General features: G+C 37.7%; 2 protein-coding genes across 6 annotated transcripts in view; both read left to right on the top strand.

The window, feature by feature from the left end:
* Window positions 1-2,086, top strand: part of Ork1 (open rectifier K[+] channel 1) — a 42,401-nt gene extending 40,315 nt beyond the window's left edge. For all 4 annotated transcript variants that reach the window (XM_069822775.1, XM_069822760.1, XM_069822705.1 and 1 more), the window contains one exon: window positions 668-2,086. In XM_069822775.1, the coding sequence (XP_069678876.1) occupies window positions 668-1,124 (457 nt within the window). In that variant the 3' untranslated portion in view covers window positions 1,125-2,086. The remainder of the gene's footprint in view (window positions 1-667) is intronic.
* Window positions 2,087-10,479: 8,393 nt separating this feature from the next.
* Window positions 10,480-22,186, top strand: mRpL41 (mitochondrial ribosomal protein L41). Of its 2 annotated transcripts, none has more exons than XM_069822834.1 (3): window positions 10,480-10,666; window positions 18,338-18,438; window positions 21,868-22,186. In XM_069822834.1, exons 1-3 carry the CDS (start codon window positions 10,504-10,506, stop codon window positions 22,087-22,089), a joined length of 486 nt encoding a protein of 161 aa, XP_069678935.1. In that variant the 5' UTR covers window positions 10,480-10,503; the 3' UTR covers window positions 22,090-22,186. The 2 variants fall into 2 exon arrangements, with proteins under 2 accessions (XP_069678935.1, XP_069679018.1); XM_069822917.1 differs by lacking the exon at window positions 10,480-10,666 and adding an exon at window positions 15,715-15,842.
* Window positions 22,187-22,660: the final 474 nt, after the last annotated feature.

Genomic DNA, 22,660 nt, shown 5'->3' with positions numbered 1-22,660 from the left:
GCAATCGAAAGAGAATTAGCGAAAAGTCACGGAGGCTGGAAATCCAATACTGTCGCAGAAGGTTATGTTCTGTTACTATAATAATTAGCGTTAATTGTAAATAATATTCAAATAAATTCAATTTGTCATCTCGTTTTTCAATGTCTAATTTAATTTCAATGTTATCTCTGTAGGTTCTTATGGCCTAGCAAGATCAATGTGAACATCTGTTCCTCGGAAAAAATCAATACTTTCGCGTCTGCGCACATCTCACAACATACGGGACATTGCTAAAAAATTAATAATATCAAGTTAGAAATATGGTCGAGCATAAAAAGTCGTATGAAACTCGCCTATAATGGTAATTAAGAAGCTCGTATGAAAATTATGAAACTCGCTTGCGCTCGTTTCATAAATATCCATACTCACTTCTTAATTACCTTCATTATAGGCTCGTTACATAATGTAGTATTAAAGAATTGGACCTATTTTAGAACCAAAGACAAGAAGTAGTTTTATCAAAATAACAATATTACTCTTAGCCTATATCTTTGCTGGCTAGGAAATGCAGCTCAACAACACGGAGTTGCAATGAAAGTGCAAAGCAGTGTCTGATTCGTGTAGTAACAAATGTTGCAAAGTTCAACGGTGGTCAGTGGTCCCCACGTAGCACGCACTCTGCTTGCAGCCTGGTGCCCCCCGACGTGTCGGCGCGCAGGCCGTCCATCTTCCAGCTGGCGGCGGCGCGGCTCAAGAGGCGGCACAAGGCCAAGAGCATCGGCGACCTGGAGGAGGGACTGCGCCCCGAGGAGCACCATCGCACCATGCACCCCGCCCTCGAGGAGACGTCGCTGGCCGACTTCCTGCGCGCCGTCAACTCGCTGCAGCACCGCGTGGCGACGCCGCCGCCGGGCTCGCTGACGTCACTCTTCACGCCCCCGACGCCCACCCCGGCGCGGGACCGCCGGATGTCGCTGCGGCCCACCCGGCGCGCGTCCCTGCACCCGTCCGCCAGACGCTTCTCGGTGCGCCCCGTTACCAGCACGCTGCCCTCCCCACCCCCGCCGCCACCGCCGCCTATCAGACTGCTGGCGCCGCACCTGTTCGCGCGCCAGAACAGCGACCCGCCGCCCCGCCGCAAGTAGGGCCTGGTCCAGGGTTGCCATGTTTGCCGGAACACTTTTCATTGCCTCGAGATTGACAACACGGAGCGATCCATATAAACTTTTGAAATTTTAATTGTTATAACTTCTGAACGTGTGCAATCTGTTCTGAATTACAGAGTAACTGTGGGAGATTCCTCAGAGTAAATGTTGACAATGTCTTCCATCTGCATCCATACACATTGTACCCGTCGCACCATATTCCGTGACATTCTCCTCGTCAATGTTGCTGATTTCATTCCCAATGGCCTCATGGAGTTCAGCAAATGACCGCGGTCTATTCTTGTATACTCTGTTCTTAAGGTAGCCCCATAAGTAGAAGTCCGGTGATCTGGAGGGCCATGGATTTTTTTAGATTAGGCGATCACCGAATAAGCTAGTTATACGTTCTCGAACATCATCAAGACAATCTTGACTTACTGCGGATCTGTTTTTTTTTTTTTTTTTTTTTTTTCACTCTCGCTGAGGAGCGAGCCAATTGTCTCTAGCTTTCTTGCAATCGATAAATTTGTTGCCCTGGTTGGAACATTGCGCACACCGAATTCTCTTCGAAATGCCCATTATGTTTGAATCCAAGAATTTGTCTTCCAATACGTTTTCACAATAAAAACACGCTGCCGAATTGAGAATGCATGTTCGCGTTATAACTGCAAAAACTAGAAACTGCGAACTAATTACTAATAGTCAACAATAGTCATAATAGGCAACAATGGATGGCAGGGGTACCAATCTCCCAGAGCCACTGAGATCATTAAACCCAATTTCAAGTTTATACTAGCTTCCAGGGTGAAATTATAACTCATTGAAATTGTAAAGGTTTATATGAATCGCTCTGTATAATAAAGCTTGCCAAGAAAAAAACGTAATTCTTCTTTCGGTTACTTTGTGGACAGAGGTTCTAAAATTACAAAGGAATTCAGTGGAAAGGCAATTTTGTTACATAACACAAGTTCAGATATCAAAGTTTGAAGTACGGACAACAGCAACCATAGCCAGGCTTATACCAATGAATCTAGTTGAATCGTGAACGTACATATGTATTCTTCAAGTTGTTCATTTTTAACTCTTTTGAGATCCCGTATCCATAAATTGAAGAGGATAAGTTCGTGTGGAAAGAAAGGAAATTATAATTTTTGTCTTTCCTTTTTTCCCCTGTAAACCGAGACTTTATGCGTCCCGGAAATTATTTTCGGGGCGCCGGGACGCAGAACTCCATTCCGGTAGTCTTCCTCGATTCTCTTCATCGTGTGTCACACTCGAATACTCAGGTATCGCCATGGTTGGAAGGAATCGCAGTGATCAAGATGGTTGTGAATACTGGTAGACATTCCGACAGAGCTTTCTGTAACACCGCATTTCTCTACCAAAAATCCCACATGACACCACCGGGTTCCGAACTTAGATCTGCTATGTTGAAAGCTGATACTTCACTCAAGCTCTTCAGTGTCACAAAAATCGCATGAAGGACAGACAGACAGACACTCGACAGAGTGTGGCCAGAGAGCCTTGACGCGCCCCTTGCGTTGTGTCGGTGCAGCCTTTGTAAAATGTTGTAAATATCTACGAAACTGTTGAGACGTAAGTTCTTAAATATATTATAATTTATTTAATGTACTATATAACCGCCATTACAGTAGAAAAGGACAAGCAATGCATTTTAACACACAAACTTTTGCGACAGATTTCTACTGTTCAGAACGTGCCTTAACACACCTTGCTGCGCCAAGTGAGCGTGGATGTCGTACTGCCTTTCTATTGAGAATCGCTCATAACTTTCCAGCACATATTTAATAATAATGTATGAATACTGGTAACTGGTGAAACGTGTAAGATATGAATGGAAGACTCAGTTCCACACTGGGTTGACATGTGTCAAGTAGCTTGAATTAAGTTAGATTTGCGGTTCAAAAAATGGCATGCCGGAATTTCAATTACAGCAATGCAACAGTTTAAAATATATCTTATCACATGTCGAGCATTCGTGCCTCTATATAAATCGCCACAGATATATCTCTAAGAATATTGATATTGATTCTTATTTTAATTACTTGCATAGTAAACCTCAAAACATGTAATTATAATGGAGTTGTATTTCCCACAGCGCGTTTTCAGCTTCAATTCAAGTGCAGTTTACATAGGTATTGTGTCAAGTCAAGCAAAAAGTAGAAATTATTTCAACTAAGTTAACTTGAATGACCAAAGCTTGATTCAAGCGACTTGTTAAATGTGAACCCTGCTTGATCAGATTAGCATTGTACAGGGTCAAGCAGAGGAGTGGCCGATTACAAATTCTTGGTTATTGACTCAACGATTTTTTTTAATGGCGTACGTAAGATCATAAAGTACTTAGTCTGCCATTTATTTCTTGAAGAGCACATTCTATAAGTGGCTGCCACAGAGCTGAAAATATGCTTCGTCAGACATTTGCAAAGTGCCAATGAAGTTTTCATTTTCATCCATGTGTTTGAAATTTCCCTCCCAAAACGCCCTTCGGTCGAGAATATCACGATGTATGCTACTGCCTGCATTTTGTAATGATGAAAATATAAGCCGCATGAGCAGGTGGGACGGGATCATGGCTCCAGAAATATTAAGATGACGAAATTCACGCCTATTAGCCTCAAAGCCGTTCTTTTTCTTGTAAATTTTTTTAATTGCAAAAGCACGTTGTGTACCGCTCCACCTTTCCATGATGACTAAATAGCATTATATTGGCAACAATGAGCACGCAGTTTATCGGCCCTCAACTGTGCTGTGAGAGATAATATAGCTCCTCAAAATCGTCCGTTCCTCTGCCGGACTCTTAAGTTACATACAGCAACCATCGTCTCCTCCAAGTGTGATTCGCGCTTGTTTCAAGATGGCAGCACAGTCTAATATAGACTGTGATGGCAGTTTGACGAGGCTAACCTAAAATTAAGGTACGTGAAAATACAAATTATGTTTTCATTTCTTCTGAGGGAATTTGTCCGTGGCATCAGAACTGATCTTTTGTAATTCTGGAATTTTCTGAAGACCTGTTTTAGGCCTATTTAAATTTTGTAACAATTGAATCAAAATTGTACTTCCAGTGTTTTAGTTTAGTGTTCAAGTAATTGATCCAGGTTATTCAATATAAAATTAATCCTTCGTCAAGTACCTGACTTAATTCTTCTTTAATCTCTTTCCATATCCCTTATTTGTAAGAATTCCTGCTATATGGTGTATTTATCTTATCAGACAGTTCGCGTGTTATTGATTTATCGTCATTCATATCTTTTTCTCTAGAATTTTAAACAAACAACTGACTTCCGCGTGTTTTATACCGTTAAGCCATGGGCGATTAAATGTGAGTTAATATGAATTTTGTTTATCACGCATGCGCATTTGCAGCCGTCACGTCACGTCACGTTAGAATATGTACTTTCCTGTGAAATGTGAATACCATGCAATATTGTTGACGTTGATATGACGTGTGGCGCTAATCCACAAACCAGCCAAGATTAAGCCTCTCAGATCTAACGCCCCTGAAAAAGTCGCTCGAGTGTAAGAAAATCTGCGGTACAAATAGAAACTTGATAGTTTAAATCGTGCATTCTACTTAAAAGACTCCTTCACTTCTCAACGGATAGTCCTGCAGAACAAACAAACGTTCTGTCTTCGACTTCCTTTTCAGTTATAGACTATAATACTAGTGACAGACTGCAGTCGTTATTCACTATTAGTATTATCGCGATCATCTCCAATCGCGATTACCGAAAATGTGTAGTGACACTAGGTCACGCTTGGTCCCATCTGGTCAACAGCTGAACCACCATAGAGGAAACAATTCTCTCTATGCCAAATGTACTTTGGATTGGCCCAGTTTTTTGCTTCCCTTGTAAAATTTTCTTTTTGGGGGTTAGCAGGTTTACACTCTACGCCGACGATATGCCAGCAGGCCTACAGCTTTATTAACAGATCGCCGTCGTCTTGAAATAAGAATCAATGCCCTAATCAAGAAGGGATGCAGTGATTCGCTTTTACGTGGTAGCCTATACAGCTATGGAGTTTAGGAAAAAGTTCATGCCACTCGTAGGCCTACAGGTTGTCTTGTTATCTGTACTATAGTCTAACCAGCAAATAAGAAATTTGTAAGCATTTTTCAGCGGTCATCAGCACAGTGCACCCTCGGGCTAGCGTGCATAAGACATTGCACTGGCATGCATCCGTGGCTGCTGGCGGATATGCACTTCCTTCTGTGTATTACGATACACTTCTTACCCTTTACCCATTTCAGCGAGAGCTGACAACCGCTGATCTAGGCCTATTTCTACCAGAACTGGCGTGAGAGTATTTTTATTAACCGGTAGTGTGCTGTGCAACAATGCAGCACTGCTGGGAAGAAGGTACCGTGCGTCCAAGTCGGGACTTTTGGCCCTCTTGTTTTGTGATTCAGGAATTTTGACAAGTATATAAAAAAGAAATTTAATTGCAGAGAATTGAGATAATCCTACACCATTGCCATGCTAGACACTTGCACTCATACTGTTGAATCATTTACTTCTTTTCTTCATTAATGTATTTTACATTTGGCAACAGCGGATGGTCGTGTGCTGTACGCAATAATAAAGCTCTGACATCGGTACACGCATTCTGTGTTTCATTGAGTTGTCAACACTCACTAGCGTACACCTTGTCATTATTTGCCAGAAATATAATTAGTTATTTTTCTTTAAGGCATAAGCTTTCTCCTACCGGTAATTGTATTGTTGTGCTTCGACATTGGTGAGCTGAGTAGCGACAAACGTAACAATGGAAATCAAAACGCCTGACATAAAGGGAGTGCTGGGAAAGTTCGTGTTTATTTCCATATGAAATGTGCTGTAGGCAGCAAGCAGGAGATGTTTACACTCCATTTTAAATATCCGTTGCGTGCGGTGAAGTCGTCCTCGACACATGCGGGTTCAATTCATGTAGATATGGCATGGGAGGCAAGTAAAGCTGTGATTTGTCCCATGTCATATGTTTATGACACGTAAAAGAGCCCTGTACCTGTTGATGGACTCCAGGCACCATTTCTCCTTTATCGATTGTGTGTTATGAATAAAATGGACAAAGAGTGATCCATGTCTGACCAGGTTCGAATTCTGGTTGGAGCAGAACTGCACAGTTGGACCTCGGACTCATCCCGGGCTGGCTGTTATGCTTTGGACTGGAATTGCGGTAGCTGCAGGGCACGCACACTATTCTATTCCGGGTAGTACAATGGGTCCATCCAAGCGGCCTACGTGCGAGGACAGTCCCCATCCCCTGACCTTTCCCTCAATGGGGACTGATACTAATTACGTGGTTTTACTTTCCGGCACACAATAACTTGTAACTATTGATCTGCTGTGCCTGCGTAGTAATAAGTAATGAATTGATATTGTATCCTCTTATTTACTTACTTATTTAAGCCTACTTATTTACTTACTTTATTTATTTATTTACTTATTAATTTACTTATTTGCTTATTTATTTATTTACTCATTTATTTATTTCCTTATTTACTTACTTTCTTACTTATTTACTTATGTATTTATTTATTTATATATTTATTTATTTGGCTGGAGTGCGTTACAATGTTGAATGACAGCATTGACATCCGGCCATATAGCTATCACTCACTTATCAACGTTCAATTTATTTATCGTCCTATTACTAGTAAAACCAGTTAAGACCAGTAATACAAGTTTTGTAAAAACAGGAATTAAAACTTTATTGATGCACGAAAAATCATAATAAATTCTTCAAATAAAGTAATTGTTGCCTGCATGCAACATTTCGGACTTAACTTATTTTACACAAAAAGTGGATTTAATCGGCTTTACTAGTAATATGACGATATATACATAGGTATATGCACACATACATTTTAAAATTTATTTTGCATGTCTTTTAATTTATTTATTTCCCTCGTTCATTTTTCTCTTACTTTCTAAAGGTATGTTCCTAAGGATTTTATTATCTGTTCATTTGTAATCTTGATAGCGTATTGTATACCTGCCGCCGCGAGAATGAATTGATGCAGCCGAGCGTAACTAGAACGTCATGACCGCACTGGTAGAAAAGGTGGGTGGGGTAAGAAAGGGGAGTAAAGAGTCGCTCTGAGGAGCTGCAGGTCTGCTCTATACTATTCGTAGTACGCAATTATTGAAGAAAAATTATGCCTTCCTTGGTCTAGTTCTTCTGTAGAATTACCGTTACTACTTACAACCTAAAAATGGACCAAATTTCAGTTTTGTACACATTTGCCTTGAACTTGCTTCACTGAAGGTTAATATTATGCAGAAGTGTGCAGTGGGAACAATAAAATGGCAGAAAAGTTTTAACAATTTCCATTTTCGCACTAGATTACAAACCAAAGTACTGCTGTTTCTCACTACTCTTTGTAGCCAGTCATAAGTGAGCTTATAGACTAAATGGAATAGGCCTATGTTCTCATTAGGAAGTTGAATTGCCCATTGAAGTAGGAAATGAATTCTGAAAGAGAAGACGACGTAAATTTTTTTTTATTTTAATTGAAATTAGAGAAGTGCATGTCAAAAGCCAGAATTAGAATACAGTAGGTACAGTAATATGTCACGGTGCAGTGACAAGGACTTTGATTGTCCAGATTCGCACTTCAAATTAGCGATGATATGAAATATCAAGATATTAAATGACCATCCAAAGTATCCGGTACCGTACAGGGCGTCCGTGGGTTGTAACAAATCTCCCGCACATTTAATTCATCAAACTGACTAATATAGGCCTAAATAACGTCACGAACATTCATAGATGAAGAGTAAGCCTACGATAAGTTGGCGATAAATTGATAATAAGGGCTCATGCCGTGACTTTCGGGTCCCATTGACAAACCATTCCATAAATCCTTGAAATTTTTACTTCTTTTTGTCGTTTATTTTATTGAAGTACGGCATAGATAGTTAGGCTATTATTAACCAATGCTATACGACATTTAAGAAGACATTTCTTTAGAATCCAATGATATCTTATAATCTAATTATTTTAAAATGTGTAAGATTTTATGTCACGTACTGTACCTGTACAGAAAAAGTTCCATCTTCAGCAGATAACCCATATTTTAGAGCCCAAAACTCGCCAAAAATAAATCAAATTGTCGTTTAGGAATTATGAAAAGGATACAGGTATAATCCAGGAAATCTCCGGGAGGTAATTATTTAAGGATACGAGTCCTCGATTTAAAATTTAAAAATTTTATATCATGATGGTGAATTACATACCAACTGTACTGAAATTCTATTCACAGAGTCTTTGAGAAGTACTATTGCATCTGTTGGAGGAGATGCTATAATTAAACCACAGATATGTCTCTTGAAGGCCAGGAAGCATTAGCTGGCCAATGTTAATTCATAATAATGATTAATGTTAACAGCAAGAGAAGCAATGAACTACCTGTATTGATGATCCATCAGAGTGCATTTAAGTAAAAACTACCGGTATTTTATATACGCCAAAATAAAAAATACTTGTCACAATTGTACACTAACAATGGATTTTATTTTCACTCTGATTACGTCCCAGTTTGCTCCTTGGCGTTCAGAACTGCGCTGGAAGGTGATACGAAGCCACATGGTTGTGTTCAGAAAAATAACACAGGCTTATAAACTGAATTTTAAATTTGAATTTTTTTGTGGTTGAACATGAATTTAAATTGCAGTTTTACGACCTCTGCCACGTGTTATATAAAGTACGAAGGAACGTTTCATTGTCAATATAATTGTACGACTCCATACTATTGAACACCCACAATTTCTGGGCTGCAAAACATTAAAATTGGTGATGTGTGGCGTCCATCTAATTATGTAACACAGTCATTAGGTGGGACATCCTGTTGGGTCTGAAGGTGTTCGATGACAACCTATTTTTTACAATGAACCACATTTTATGTAATTAGCTTCTACATACATCACACAGAAACGAGAAATTACGCCTTTCTCTCACATGCATAAAATTAGACCACATTTTCGTATCTATGATCTCAGTGCAAAACAATTTTTATTACTAAATCTAACTACGAACTCACAAATCCGCTCTAACCATCTCATTCAATAAAGCAACAGAAACAAAATATTATAGCTAAAGTACCCCACGTAAAAGTATGCCTTATTATAGCATTAGTTATTTACAGGTTTTTGTCCATTCCGAGTGGTTGTGAATTTCTGAGCAGGAAGATGTTTGCGAAGTTGACTGATAATTTGGTAGGCCAATTATTACACTTTAAGGGGACACATGATTTTCAAACTTCCACAATTTTCATCCAAGCTTTGTGAAATTTAAACTACATAAACAGCCCCACAATATTATCATCTGTAAAAAAATTGCTTTTATTAGGGCTAATAGTTTTGGAATTAGATTTTTAAAATATACTTTATATTGACGTCACTAAAAAGGCTCCTTGCGTCAAGGTTTAAAAAAATTAGTTCATTTTGTTCTACAGCTTGAAAATAGTCTGGGAATAAAAATTAATTAGCTTTTTGAGCTCAGTCTACATGGAGAGTCACGATAAATTGTTAAATATCATGAATTTACCATTACAGCATAATACAGTATTTTAAACTAAGTGCAATATGAATATGCCCCAAAGGAACTTAATATTAATATTTCATACAAATGCTAATTAAAATCTATTCATCAGCATTTAATTTACCTCTGTGAGAAGTTTCAGACCAATCTAAAAAATGTTGTGCAAGAAGTTTTTAATTCAATAACCTGCTTAAAATTTTGAAGTCGAGAAAACAGCATTAAAAAAAAAACAACAAAAAAATGCACGCACATTTGATTATTATGGCTAGATCATTAGGCCTAAAACAGTCCCAAATATAGTTTCAGCATTATTTCACCATAGTGTCTCCTTAAACAGCCAATTTGACAGCCACTGAGTAAATTTACTGTTGTGGTGATGGTGGTCGTCGTCGCGTCGTTCGATTTTGAGACAACTTTGATTTGGAAATCTTATGAATGACGTCTCAAGGTAAATGTACATTGTACATTCTTGATGTTACTTCATCGACTGAAAATGTTTATTTTTGTTAGGCTTCTTCTTTTGTTCATCAGTTTGCCTTTATGCTCTTTCCTCTCACACTCAGCGAATTGCGATACTTCTGTGACAGAACCGGCCAATCGCGAAAGGTGAGGAGGATTGTTGGATTGAGAAGACCCTTCTAATCAGACCATCGCAGTTAATAAAGCGTCGTAAAATAATCCAATGAAGATATATATAATAAAATGAGTAAATTAATTATCCAGTAGGGAAGTTAATGCATTGGAAAAAGAATTTAACTTTACTGAGGGAAATAACTTTTGTCACATTTGACAGCACTGCTTTAATATCAATATGGCTGTCAGTAGATATAGCTTGGAAATCTGTCGAGGTATTTCAACAACAATAGTTTGTCACGGGAAGAGAAACTTCAGAAAGTTTCCATTGTACAATAAGCGTGGCACGAAACTGTTCAAAAAGGAACAATCAGAAAATCCGGATCCAGACTTATTTCATGGTATGTACTGTGATAGGTTAGGGTTGTCGAAATTACAACGTAGAAATGTACGGGAGAAAGATTTAACTGCATCCCTTACTGTTCCTTATCCCAACAGTATACTTTTTTCCAAGTTTTAATCGTCTTTACGGTGTGATATTATTATTGTTATACAATACGACGGAAAAGAAAATGTGACGACTTTCATAATAATTAGGCCTACATTTAGTTCAGTGTATGTTTTGTGTTATATTAAATGTGTTAATGTAATGATAATTCCATATATATAGTATAATAAGAATTGAAATGTGTTGTGGCTGTGATAAAAGTATTGAAAATTGGTTCATAGCGCCACATTGGCAATGATAAAACTGTGCAATATTCGTTCAGTGGCCGGTGGATACTCTACCTTGACCGGATTTTTTTTTAAGATACATTTGATCGTACATGCAAGGCATAATTAAAGCCTAAACTAACCAAACCTAATCTGTCGCAGAATCATATATGCAAGGTATAGTGTATAAGCGGAGTACGAAGGGAGTTACCTCAGCGCTAGTTTAGTCAAAATTTTAATTGAAGTACTGTTAAAGTGTTGCTTGACACCAATTTTTCTCTCTGTCTAACCTTATCACTGTCGGTGGTGCTAGTTGTCACCCCTGATTACATTAATGTGTGATCAGGGTTGTCATCACCATGGGTTGCAGGTCATTAGTTGAGGTACCACATAGAGCTGCAACATATCCAAGTAAATGATGGCTGTTATTGTATCCTCGGTGAAAAAAAGAAGGGACCAATGATTCTGTCGTGCATCAAGCCACCCCAGACATTCAATTTTGGACTATCTCTCCGAGATTCTATGACAACGTGAGGAATTTCTGAACCCCATATCCTCACATTGTGTCGGTTTATTTTCCCAGAAAGGTGGAAGGTAGACTCGTCTCAAAGGCAGCACGATGAGGGCAGTCATCTGGCTCCAAAGCTTGCATTATCTGGACTTTATAAGCGTACGAGTGAAGTCGCTCATGCAAAATTTTTTGCACTGAAGACCGTGGAATTCTGAGTTTACAAGACGCACAATGAGTAGTCTTGGAAGGGCTTCTTTGAAATGAATGCCGCACAGTCTCTTCTCTCTCTTCCGTCATGGGTGGACGGCCTGATCGCGGATGAGAGTTTACATTTCCAGTCTCCTTAAACTTTGTGTACCAACCAACAATGCTTTTGTAATCAGGTGGTGATCATCCATATTCCCTCCTAAAATTTCTTTGAACAGTAATTGGTGAATGTGTCTCGTGGTACCATAAAACACACTGCACTTTCTCTTGCTCTGACGGCATTTTGGATTCTATCTAAATTAATCTGGAAACAAAAGAAAAAAACCTTAAAAAACTTTAAAAGTTTATTTTTCGTCCGTCACAAGTCATACAACTCTAACTTTAATAGTTTTTTTATAACAAGTTGTAATGTTGGAAAGACTTTATGGCCACTCTGTATATTTAAATAATTTCAAGGAAAAAATTGTTTAGGGGCGGATATTGAACCTGGGACCTTTGGCTGAGGTGGCCAACACTCTACTGACTGAGCTACCCAGGAACTGTAACTGCACTGGCTCAGTTTTTACCTCAAGTGGACTGACGAGATGCCAGAAACTCAGCATGAGTGCACACAAACTCTGTGTGGCTTGAATTGCGGTTTTCTGTTAATGAACAGTGACATAATATGTTAGTTTATGTACGCATCAAGCTATACCTGAAAGCCAGACTTGCAGTATATATTTATTTTGTATTTGAAAGATTTTTATTAACCATTGTATTTCTGTGACATTGGTGTTTATGGGAATATTAGATGGAGGTGCTGATTTTATTAGAAATGTAGAATTGCTAAGTATGACAGCTTTTTGGAACATATTTATTCTATAGGAAGTTGAACTAGGGCTACTGCAGTGAGGATGAATGGCGTATATTTCTCCATCCAAATGTGTCGCTGCAGCCTTATTGTTGTAGTTTGATCCATCATTATTAACATGTAGCGAATCAGGTTCAGGTTTCAAGGGCTATTTGTTTCATTTCATTCGATAATGAATGCTGCCCTGGCTTGTATTAGCTCTGTTCTGTAGTCAATGGAAACTTACTCCACACGTACTTACGTAAGAATTTTGGACTGTATTTTCCCCTTACATTTTGTGCAAGTTGGTCTTCAGTTTTATTTCTTGTGGTCGACAGTAATGCCCCTGGGCAGCGTAATACATTTTTCAAACAGTAACAAGGCCAGTTTACTTCGTGCATTGTGGGATTGTTTCATTACCTTCAGCACTGCTGCAATGGTTGTGCCTGTAATAATCAGCCTCATTGTGTATTTTATTTTGTCCAGAACTGCACTACATACCCTTCCTCATCCTCAGCCTGCTTATGCAGAAAGACTCTGGAAAACGAATATGCGTCATAGCCACAACATCTGAAATAGAGAGAATGCTCCTCAATTAGAGAGTGCTCATACACTGTAGCCTATATGATTATGCTTCAGCTCGTTCTCTTCCAAACAATGCCAATCCTTGTCCAAAAGTTTGTGTTGTTGTGCATGTCCTTGAAAACTCGCTCAGTCCTTAGACCAGTGGATAAAGAAACTAGCCAGTCCTTACATAGAATTGGACTGAACGCATTTTGGGATCACACTCATTAAATGATGGAGAGATGTAAGTGCTAACATAAAGCCTCTCCACGAAAATAGTTCCAGAGATAAAACTGCCATCACTTCGGATCTCCAGCTGGAAGCCAGAAAAGTGCTTGCAAAGATTTGTAATAGAATATTGCCTTATATTAGATACCTTACAGTGAATGGCAGCTGTTCTATTCCACATTTCCTCTAAAGTAAATAAATAAAGTATAAGGACTCTTAGATTCGGTATAGAAGTTGGATGTTTTGAAGTTCTAACAGCGAAAGTAGATCATTGTACGTCTTGATATCAAAATTCGGTCCTTTTAAGTCGTATAAAATTACAATATATTAAGTTACTTATTGTATGTGGTGTGACTACATTATTTTTTTTTTTTTTTTTTTTTATTTTTTTTTTTTTTCCATACATTCTAGCAAAGATTTATTATTCTTAATATTTGTTTGTCCACTGAGCATTGAGATACGGTTTTTGATATCCAGTCTGTTCTAAATGTAAGCTTATAAAACCAAATAATGTATATAAGCACTTTGCAATGTTTGCCCTTCTCAATCATTTTCCATTGCTGAGTTCTCTTCATCAGTAGATTAACTTGTTTTGTGATATTTCAGATAGCTGCTTTCAATCTCTGTAATTTCACAGACCTAACCTACTCTTCTCATTGTTATCGTCTACAGTTGATAAAGTTTGTTTTGTAATCTAATCTCACACCTTGTAAATGCAAGATAATTGTTTTGTAATAACAGATAAACGAGTTGTTTAATCTGAACAGGATCTGTTGTGTAATAATAAAGTGTGTACATTCCCTTTTTGCTTTGTCATCATGCCATGTGAAGTACACCAGTACACAGTTTCAGCTTCTGTCTATGTCTAGCATTTCAGCTCATCTATTTGATATGTTTTACAACTGACTTATGAGTTATTACATGACAAAGCATTCTGTCGTGGTTTTCTTCCCCCATTTCCGGAATTTGCAATAATGCTACCTGCAGGAGGAGGCTGTACTGTTATTGCTCATCTGCAGCTTACAATGTATTTATTCAAAACGAAGAACTACTCTCTTTCCTTCATTGTGGTCATACTAAGACACCTTCTGAAGAGAAAGTCGTATTGTATCACTAATTTCAGGAGGATTATCCTAATTCTCTTATTTCGTCAAGAAAATGTGTTGTAGAATTGTATGCTATGTTTAGAAAATGGATTCTTTTGCGAATAAAAAGGTGCAAATATTGAAACCTGGGCAATGAGTGTGGTAGTTACATCATCAGCAAGCCATCTCGTTCTTCATATTTTATTATTGTTATCTGGGGGGGGGGGGGGAGCTCTAAAGCTGAAAATATACAGAACTTGGAAAATTGTGCAAGGCGAACTGGAATGAGTATCTCAGAAAAGTCATTTTCAACAGCTTCTATACTCACGCCTGAGTGAACTTATTTTAAAGATGAAGACTGGTAATGCTTCCTTCCTCTTGACTAAATAAATCCAATCTCAATGAGAAGTGTAAGTTCCTGATACAGCAGAACAGTAGTAGCCACACTGCATAACTGTATCCTTTAATAATAGAAACTGATGGTGAAATTAGGTCTAACTATTTTTAATCATTTTGTTACAGAAAATTATAATTTACATAATTTTATGACCAATGTGTTGAGAGAGAGAAATAAATCGTCCGGCCTTAAATTAGGGATGACCACGAGGATCCGGAAATTAATTGCAAATATAATATAATTATGTATGACTTGAGGCTTTCCCAGGTTTGATGTAGAATAATTCTTCTCGGGTTCTCAGCCAGGTGAGTTGGAGATTAGCTTCCAAGCTTTCGACGGCTAGCTCTGCCATCTTCTTCAGGGAATGAAGTGATGTGGGACCACGTCTAGCCAGTATATATGCAAAAGTAGGGCTTCCTGCTGCGGGCCAATCAGGAGCTAGTTCCTAGTCCCCGACCGCCAGGCACATTCTGGTTGGTGGAAGCGGTAGCCAATCAGGAGCTACTTGCTGGTCCCGACTGTCTGCCGTGTGCTGGTGGTCTAAGCGTATTGATGGCAGGTTTCCATGCTGCACTCAGCTGTAGACCCCCGTCTCTGTTGAAATTATTATTGCCATCTAGCTGGATTTCGATGACTTCCTTGATAACCAAGTCCCAGTAACCTGATGTCTTGTGCAAGATGGTGGTGGCGCCGAAATCTATCTTGTGACCAGTTTCTAGGCTGTGTTGGGCTACTGCAGACTTATTGGGGTAATATAGTCTTATGCTGCGTTGATGTTCCTTGCAGCGTTCCATAATGGTGCGTCCCGTCTGCCCGATGTAGCATTTCCCATACTCACAAGGTATTTTGTAAACAGCAGGTACCCTAAGACCAAGGTCGTCCTTAACTGGTCTCAGCAAGTTCTGGATCTTTGTGGGCGGCTTATGGATGGTCTTAATCCCGTGTTTTCTCAGCAGAAGAAATACAGATTGGATTTTTCCATTGCTGTTGATGAATAAGAATTTCACAATGTTTCGAAGATTGGCTCCATCTTCGTCATTAGGTGAGAACAATATCTTACTTCTTAGAGACATCTGGTCTGATTGACAGTAGGGTGTGAGATATAGGCAAAGATCATATGAGGGTTCCAACATAGAAAAGGATTAAAGAAGGAAAATAGGCACATGGCATAGGGGGAACAGTCTATAGCAGGCATGGGCAAGGTTACGAACTGTTGTCTATCAGATTGCACTTTGCGAGCTCTGTAGTTTGAATGAGCGTCACGGTGTGTAAGAAAAACTATCTGTCAGGGGTGTACATTATAGGCCTACGGGGAATAAATTATTACAGGAATGTAAAGTTAATACTAGGATAATTTCTTTAGGAAATTTGTGTTTTCACATTATAACACAAATAATTTGAAATATTACCATATTGTAGATGACACTGCCCGTCCATGCAGTAGGTTATATCCTGACACCTTTTCAAAATGTTTATATATTGACGATTTTTTTCAAAATAAAACTAAAATAATTCCTATCTCTTCTGTTTTACAACATGTACAAACATCCGGGTTTGTCTTTATTCGTGAACGTTTCAATCATCTGAATTTTTGTGATGTTCTGTAGGAATAATTGTTCCATTACGTTTGCTGCAAACTTACGAGTGAGATGGAATTTAAACAAATAAATAATAACCACAGTAAAACTTTTAAAATTGTAAAAAACACAGCATTATAACTCCTAGTTAGATTTTCCATATTTTAGTAAAATTTTGGACTACTTACAGTTCCAAATATTTTTTTATCGTCAATTATTTTCATTTTATCATCTTTCGTGACGTTATTCTATTCATGGGAATTATATACATTGTGATGTTGTATATTAAATTTCTTACAGATAATGTGTTTTTTAAATATTATACATTGTGCCTCTCCATCGTGATTGCGGCTTGAAAGCTGGAATAACAGGTACTGCTGATTCTAGAACTTGTGGAGCGATTTGAGTGCCAATTAACAGTTTTCATAATTACTCTGATATCCCTAATGTAATTAAATCTTATAGTGAATAAAAATGGATCAGCTTCCCATAAATAAACATATAAATGCAATTCATTAATTAATTCTCCCCATCACCCCAACGAAATAAATTACACATTATAAAATAAAATAATCAATAAATATACAAAACTCTGTAGAACCTCACTACCATTTGTCATGTGTTGTTTCATACTATACCGGTGCACTTCTCACTCCTGCCACCTCTCTTGAAAAGTATAGCTGCCTGCGACATTACTGGTCTGCTGGAAGCAAACAACAGTCAAATAGTATGCTAGCGTTGTTGTTGTTTTCTAATGCCAGGCATTTGACAATAAAGTCATTTGACTTCTTGCACTCCAATATTTTTCAAAGATATTATCATGGCCAGCCACTGAAGCACAGATTTTGAGGTGTTCCGAATCCATTTCTTGGTTTGAGTTGCACAATGGGCAGTTAGGAGATATATCCAATTCTGTGCAGGTGTTTGGCCAAACAATCATGGCCTGTTGCCAATCTAAATGCAGCTACAGACAATTTTCGTGGTAAATCAGGAATTAACTGTGGATTATGATGCAGAGTTCCATTTTTTCCCTTGCGATTGTGTTATCAAATTTTGTTTGTTGAAGTCTAAGTATGTAGATTTAATAAATCTCTTCACAGAGTAATACGTAGATTTAGTAACAGGTCTGTAAGTAGCAGTGCTGCCCTTCTTTGCTAAAGCATCCGCATTCTCGTTTCCCAGGATTCCACAATGGGATGGTATCCATTGGAATACAAGTCTTTTATTGAGTGATATTAGTTGAGAGAGCTAGTGTAAATTAGTTGCAAATTTGCATTAAAAAATTATGTATTCTGATACACCAACGTGTAGAATACGTCACCCAGTTTTGGGAAGCAAACTACAGTCCATTACAAGATATGCGAATGTGAAAACATTTGTTATGCATCTAAGTAAGAAGCTGAACTTTCATTTTCTGTATTACACAAAAAAAAAAGGCATTCTTCATAATCAAGAAATTTCATTTCATTTGTGCAAGCAGTGTGTTATGTAGATGTATGTATTTATAAATTTAGGTAAAATATTTGTACATGTATTGTTATAATTTCTGATACGTTTCTGTTTACGAAAAACCAGCATATGTTAAAAACATATTTTAGTGCTTTATTTTGATACTTGGATTGATTAAGATCGTAATTCCGTTGTTTTTGGCACTGCACCTTGAACTTCATTAGAGGAGCAAAAATGAACAGAGGTGTGGAATGTTCAGTTCGGAGATGGAAGGAGTAGCCAGGCCTCACTTCTCGGGAATGTAACATTTCAAGATCAAAAGTAATCGATTCTTACAAATTTCGTCAATGTATTTAAGTTTAAAATATCCATAGCAATGGTTTAGGCAAAAGAAACCTATGAAAAGAAAATACTTTTTTAATTAAAAATCCATTCTCTAGTTTTTACGCACACATACAAGTCATGTAAGTGTGTATTAATGCTATCTCATGCTCTGATTATTATGTTGCAGATCTCGGAGTGAGACCTACTGGATATAAAAGAGGAGACACATTTGTGGAAGTGCCCGAAATGATCCCTGAATTGGTTGTTCCTGACTTGACAGGCTTCAAGGTAATGTGCATTACAAGATGCTAGTTGCTTTGGAAATATGAAATATGTAACTCAGTGTTGTCTTCCCCTACCTTTCTTGCTTCTTTTGGAACTGCCTTCAACTGTATTCACTAATTTATTAAAGTAGTGAAAGCAATGGTGAATTATTGGTGTAAGTGTGGCTTATACTTTTTTCATTTAGTGCTAGTCACATGTATGTGGATGTGCCATGCACAATTTGCTAAAAGCGCAAGTATTTGAAAAGTTGTACTCTCCACAATTCTGATGACAAAGATGTGAATTTTTTTTCTCATTGGAGGATATATCCGTAGGAACAAATTGATACACACTTTTTATATTTTTCACTTCACACTTGTTTCAGATGATAATATGTTTCAAGATTTAAATTTCATATTTGTCATTTTTCATATCTTGAGTCATTAAATAGCACTCATTTGTAAATAACATTATACATTTTGATAGTGTTACATATGCATTGGAAGAAATCTGTAGTTGATCTATAGTTTTAGGTCCTTTATTGTTTCTACTTTATGTTAATGGTTTAGCCTCAACCGTAAATAATTCATCTCAAGTAATCTTATCTGCCGATGGTACAAGTGTGATTATCACGTTATCAACATTTCTAATCCAGTGTTGAATCTAATCAGTGCAAATAAACTAGGACTTAATGTTGATGAAATCAGTGTAATCAAATTTGGTACACGTAACAGTGCTCAGTTTTCCTATCATACAATATTATATTTGGAATTGGATAGGCACATGAAATGGAAAACTCACATAAGAATATTTGTAACTCCTAAATAGAGTTCTGCCAGTTGTGTATTAAGATCCTTATCTTCTATTGACGATACAACATGTCACACTCTGCATAGGCCTACTTTCAGTCTATAATGAAATCACACTGTGCAAGGAATTAACACCATAACTTAACTCACTTTAGCAGGAGAGCAAAAGCAAAGTTTGGAGTCTTGTCAAAAATCAGAATTTTATCATAACTTTTTTTAAATTTAACAAATATTTATTTCACCATTAATAATTAATGCATTGTAACATTTGAATGTTTCTAAATATTTTTTATATTTAGTATTTAATGTCTATGTAGCACGTATGGGCGAATCCAGAAATGCATATAGAGTGTTAGTTGGGAGGCCGGAGGGAAAAAGACCTTTGGGGAGGCCGAGACGTAGATGGGAGGATAATATTAAAATGGATTTGAGGGAGATGGAATATGATGATAGAAAGTGGATTAATGTTGCTCAGGATAGGGACCGATGGCGGGTTTATGTGAGGGCGGCAATGAACCTTCGGGTTCCTTAAAAGCCATTTGTAAGTAAGTATTTAATGTCTTAATGTCACTAATTTTTCTGAGTTACGATGTTTTTCCACGTCTGCTGTTAACGTAACTAGTAACTGATTTTACTCTTGCTTAAAAAAATAGAAGTATAGTGTATAAATATTCAAGTTTTAATACAGTTTTCATAATATCAAGAATATATGTATGGACAGCGGCATTATACTGAACTTCGGTAGATACAATCATTACAGTGCCATAATAATTGAATTTCAATAAATATTAGGGTAATGTAATTATAGTTAATAAACATTTTAACTCTCTTTTATAATGATATTACGTAAATCATGTTTCACATAGTTGCACAACAATATTGGATAGTGAGTAATGCAATTTATATTCAAGGAAAATACAAATTACAATTCAATAAGCTTTGACGCTGTTATCTTATCATTTTTACAAATCTGTCGAATCCACACTGGAAAGTAATTGTTTGTGGTTTTCTATGGCAGACAGTAAATTCTTTTATTTTAGGCCAGCATTGGACCAATTGCAGGCATTAACGTGTTGCTTGAACTCTGGTCCACTTCCTTTATAATGTATGACTAAATTTGTAATTCTTGCTTTTCCCTTTGAATAAGAGAATAGAGAAGTAGCCTCCATTCTGGGTATAGCCCTTTCACAAAAATGTGCGTGAAATATCAATCTGGTAATGCTCAGATGCATACTGCTTCACAGTTACCTGTCTGAATATAGGATTACTTCACTCTTCAATAAAATCAAACAGCCTGCAACTTCCTTTGCCTCATACTTAGCTACTGTGGCTCAGTGCCACATGGAAAAGCAACCATCTCTATTTTCCATATGCACTGCTTAAGTTCCTTTTATAGTAGAAAACATTTACATCAGACATAGGGGCTTGTGGAAAGCAGATTTCTCTTCCTACTGCATAAGACGCAGTTAGACTGTAAAGGCCTTTTATGGTCAAAAAATGTGGTATGTGTTTTTATTCCACTGTTTCAATTAAGCAGAGTTTTACTGTAATTGAAACTGTTGATTGTCAGTAACAACAGCACATTTGACAGGTATGTGTTAGAATTTGCAGTGTAAAAGTTTAAGGGTACTTCTTGTAAAAATGATAAACGTTGACAAATTTTATAATGAACTAGACTAACATTTTACGCACTAAAATCTTCAAATAAGTATTAACGACCCATTTTAGAGTACTGGTACTATAAAAATCCCATCAGATTTTATCATTTTTCATGATACACTAAAAAAAATGTTGTATTTATGCTTAAGGAGATGTTAATATGATGCATATATTATGAAGTAGCAATGCTACTTGTCCCGCGCCATGGCATCGTGTTCTAAGGCATCCTGTCTAGGACTCGCGTTATGAAGTGCATACTGGTTCGAGTCCTCATGAGGGAAGAAATTTTTTCATGAAATTTCGGCCAGTGTATGTGACCGGTGCTCACACATCGTGATGCACTTGAGGAACTATGATAGGCAGCGAAAGCCAGCTATAATGACTGGGGAGGATCATTCTGGTTGGATGATCGTCCACCTCTGCTCCGGCATGTGAACGTGAGGCCAGCAGTCGACTGGTTGTCCTGGGCCCTTCAAGGGCTGTAGCGCCACGGATTAATGCTACTTCGTATATATTTAATCTAGCCTCCAGTTACATATGGATAGGCATGGTGTACATTACAGTTGGGAAAGCGTGGTTCACAACGTTTCGTAGTTTAAATCTTCCAGTGTTTATCTAATAATAGCTAAAAGAGGCAAGTAGTTACCTTTTGAATCATGCACTGAATGTGTCACATGTGCAAGTTGCCGTTACAAGAGACGCTGCACTTAAATTTGCTTCTGTAATTGGACATAATATGCATTGCTCCCCACACGTGTATAGAGCCTGGTTAACAGTTTTACTTTATAATGTATAATATAAATCCCTGGAACGGAAAACAGACAAGTAAAAGCATGTGTGTGGAACTGTTGGATTAAATTTGGGAATGGGATACACTTGCAAACAAAAACAAGTTGACTGGACACAGTGCGCGGTGCATGTTGGTACTACAAAGCTGGAGTGCACTCAGTTCTTGTCTTAAACAAATTTCTTGTTGTGTTGGTAGCTGAAGCCTTACGTCTCTTATCGGGTCCAAGACGTCATCCAGTCAGAATTCACGCCCAAAGATCTGTTCGATGCAGTGTACAGTGAGAAAATTGTGAATGACTTCAAGAATGGCAAACTTGATGAGAGTGGAGAGCCCTTGGAACCCAGCCCAGAGGAACAGCTCAAGCCTGAAGAAGCATTTCTTCAAGCAAGGAAGACGGGAACGGACATATTTCAATGAAGAATTGTGCATTGTACTGTAGTGCCATCAGTTGCTCCACTGCATTGGGAAATAAATTTATTTTAGATACAACAAATACATTGCACTGGGAACATGATTTCAATCGTCTGCTTTCTCTCTATTCCAGTTATGATGATGTTTCTCCGCCTCATATCACAGTTTGACCTAATACCCCACTTCGCTCCATTTTCATTCGAAATGTAATCCAAACCGTGTGTTTCACTTCATTGCACCTTCTGTTCATGTAAAGTGGTGCTGCTTGTGTTTGTTTACATTGCAAATAATTTATTCATGCGGGGAGAAGAGTCACACAAGACACGATTACGCTTTTTGTACTTTATAGCATTTCAAGTTTTTGGGTTTGGCCATGGAAGTGCACTGCAGTCACTCACTTCCTTTTCCGGTCTTTCCACATGCTCTCTGTATTTCCTAGCTAGATTTAATCTATTGTTTCAGTCTCACTAAAGTTAGTAGTATGAGAAGGCCCGTAGATCTTGAATTCTTAAAAGAATGTCACAAAATTATTTAAAGTCAATTATGAAACAGGAGTTGGTGTAACAAATATTGCTTC

This window comes from Periplaneta americana, chromosome 1 (genome assembly GCF_040183065.1).
Source record: "Periplaneta americana isolate PAMFEO1 chromosome 1, P.americana_PAMFEO1_priV1, whole genome shotgun sequence".
Classification (NCBI taxonomy): domain Eukaryota; kingdom Metazoa; phylum Arthropoda; class Insecta; order Blattodea; family Blattidae; genus Periplaneta; species Periplaneta americana.
This window is presented reverse-complemented; position numbering and strand designations above follow the sequence as displayed.

Bases quoted from the DNA above. Each gene is read 5' to 3' on its own strand.
- mRpL41 (XM_069822834.1), top strand. From the start codon at position 10,504: ATGGCTGTCAGTAGATATAGCTTGGAAATCTGTCGAGGTATTTCAACA. The intron at 10,667-18,337 runs GTATGTACTGTG...ATTATGTTGCAG, and splicing joins GGATCCAGACTTATTTCATG to ATCTCGGAGTGAGACCTACT. The intron at 18,439-21,867 runs GTAATGTGCATT...TTGTGTTGGTAG, and splicing joins CTGACTTGACAGGCTTCAAG to CTGAAGCCTTACGTCTCTTA.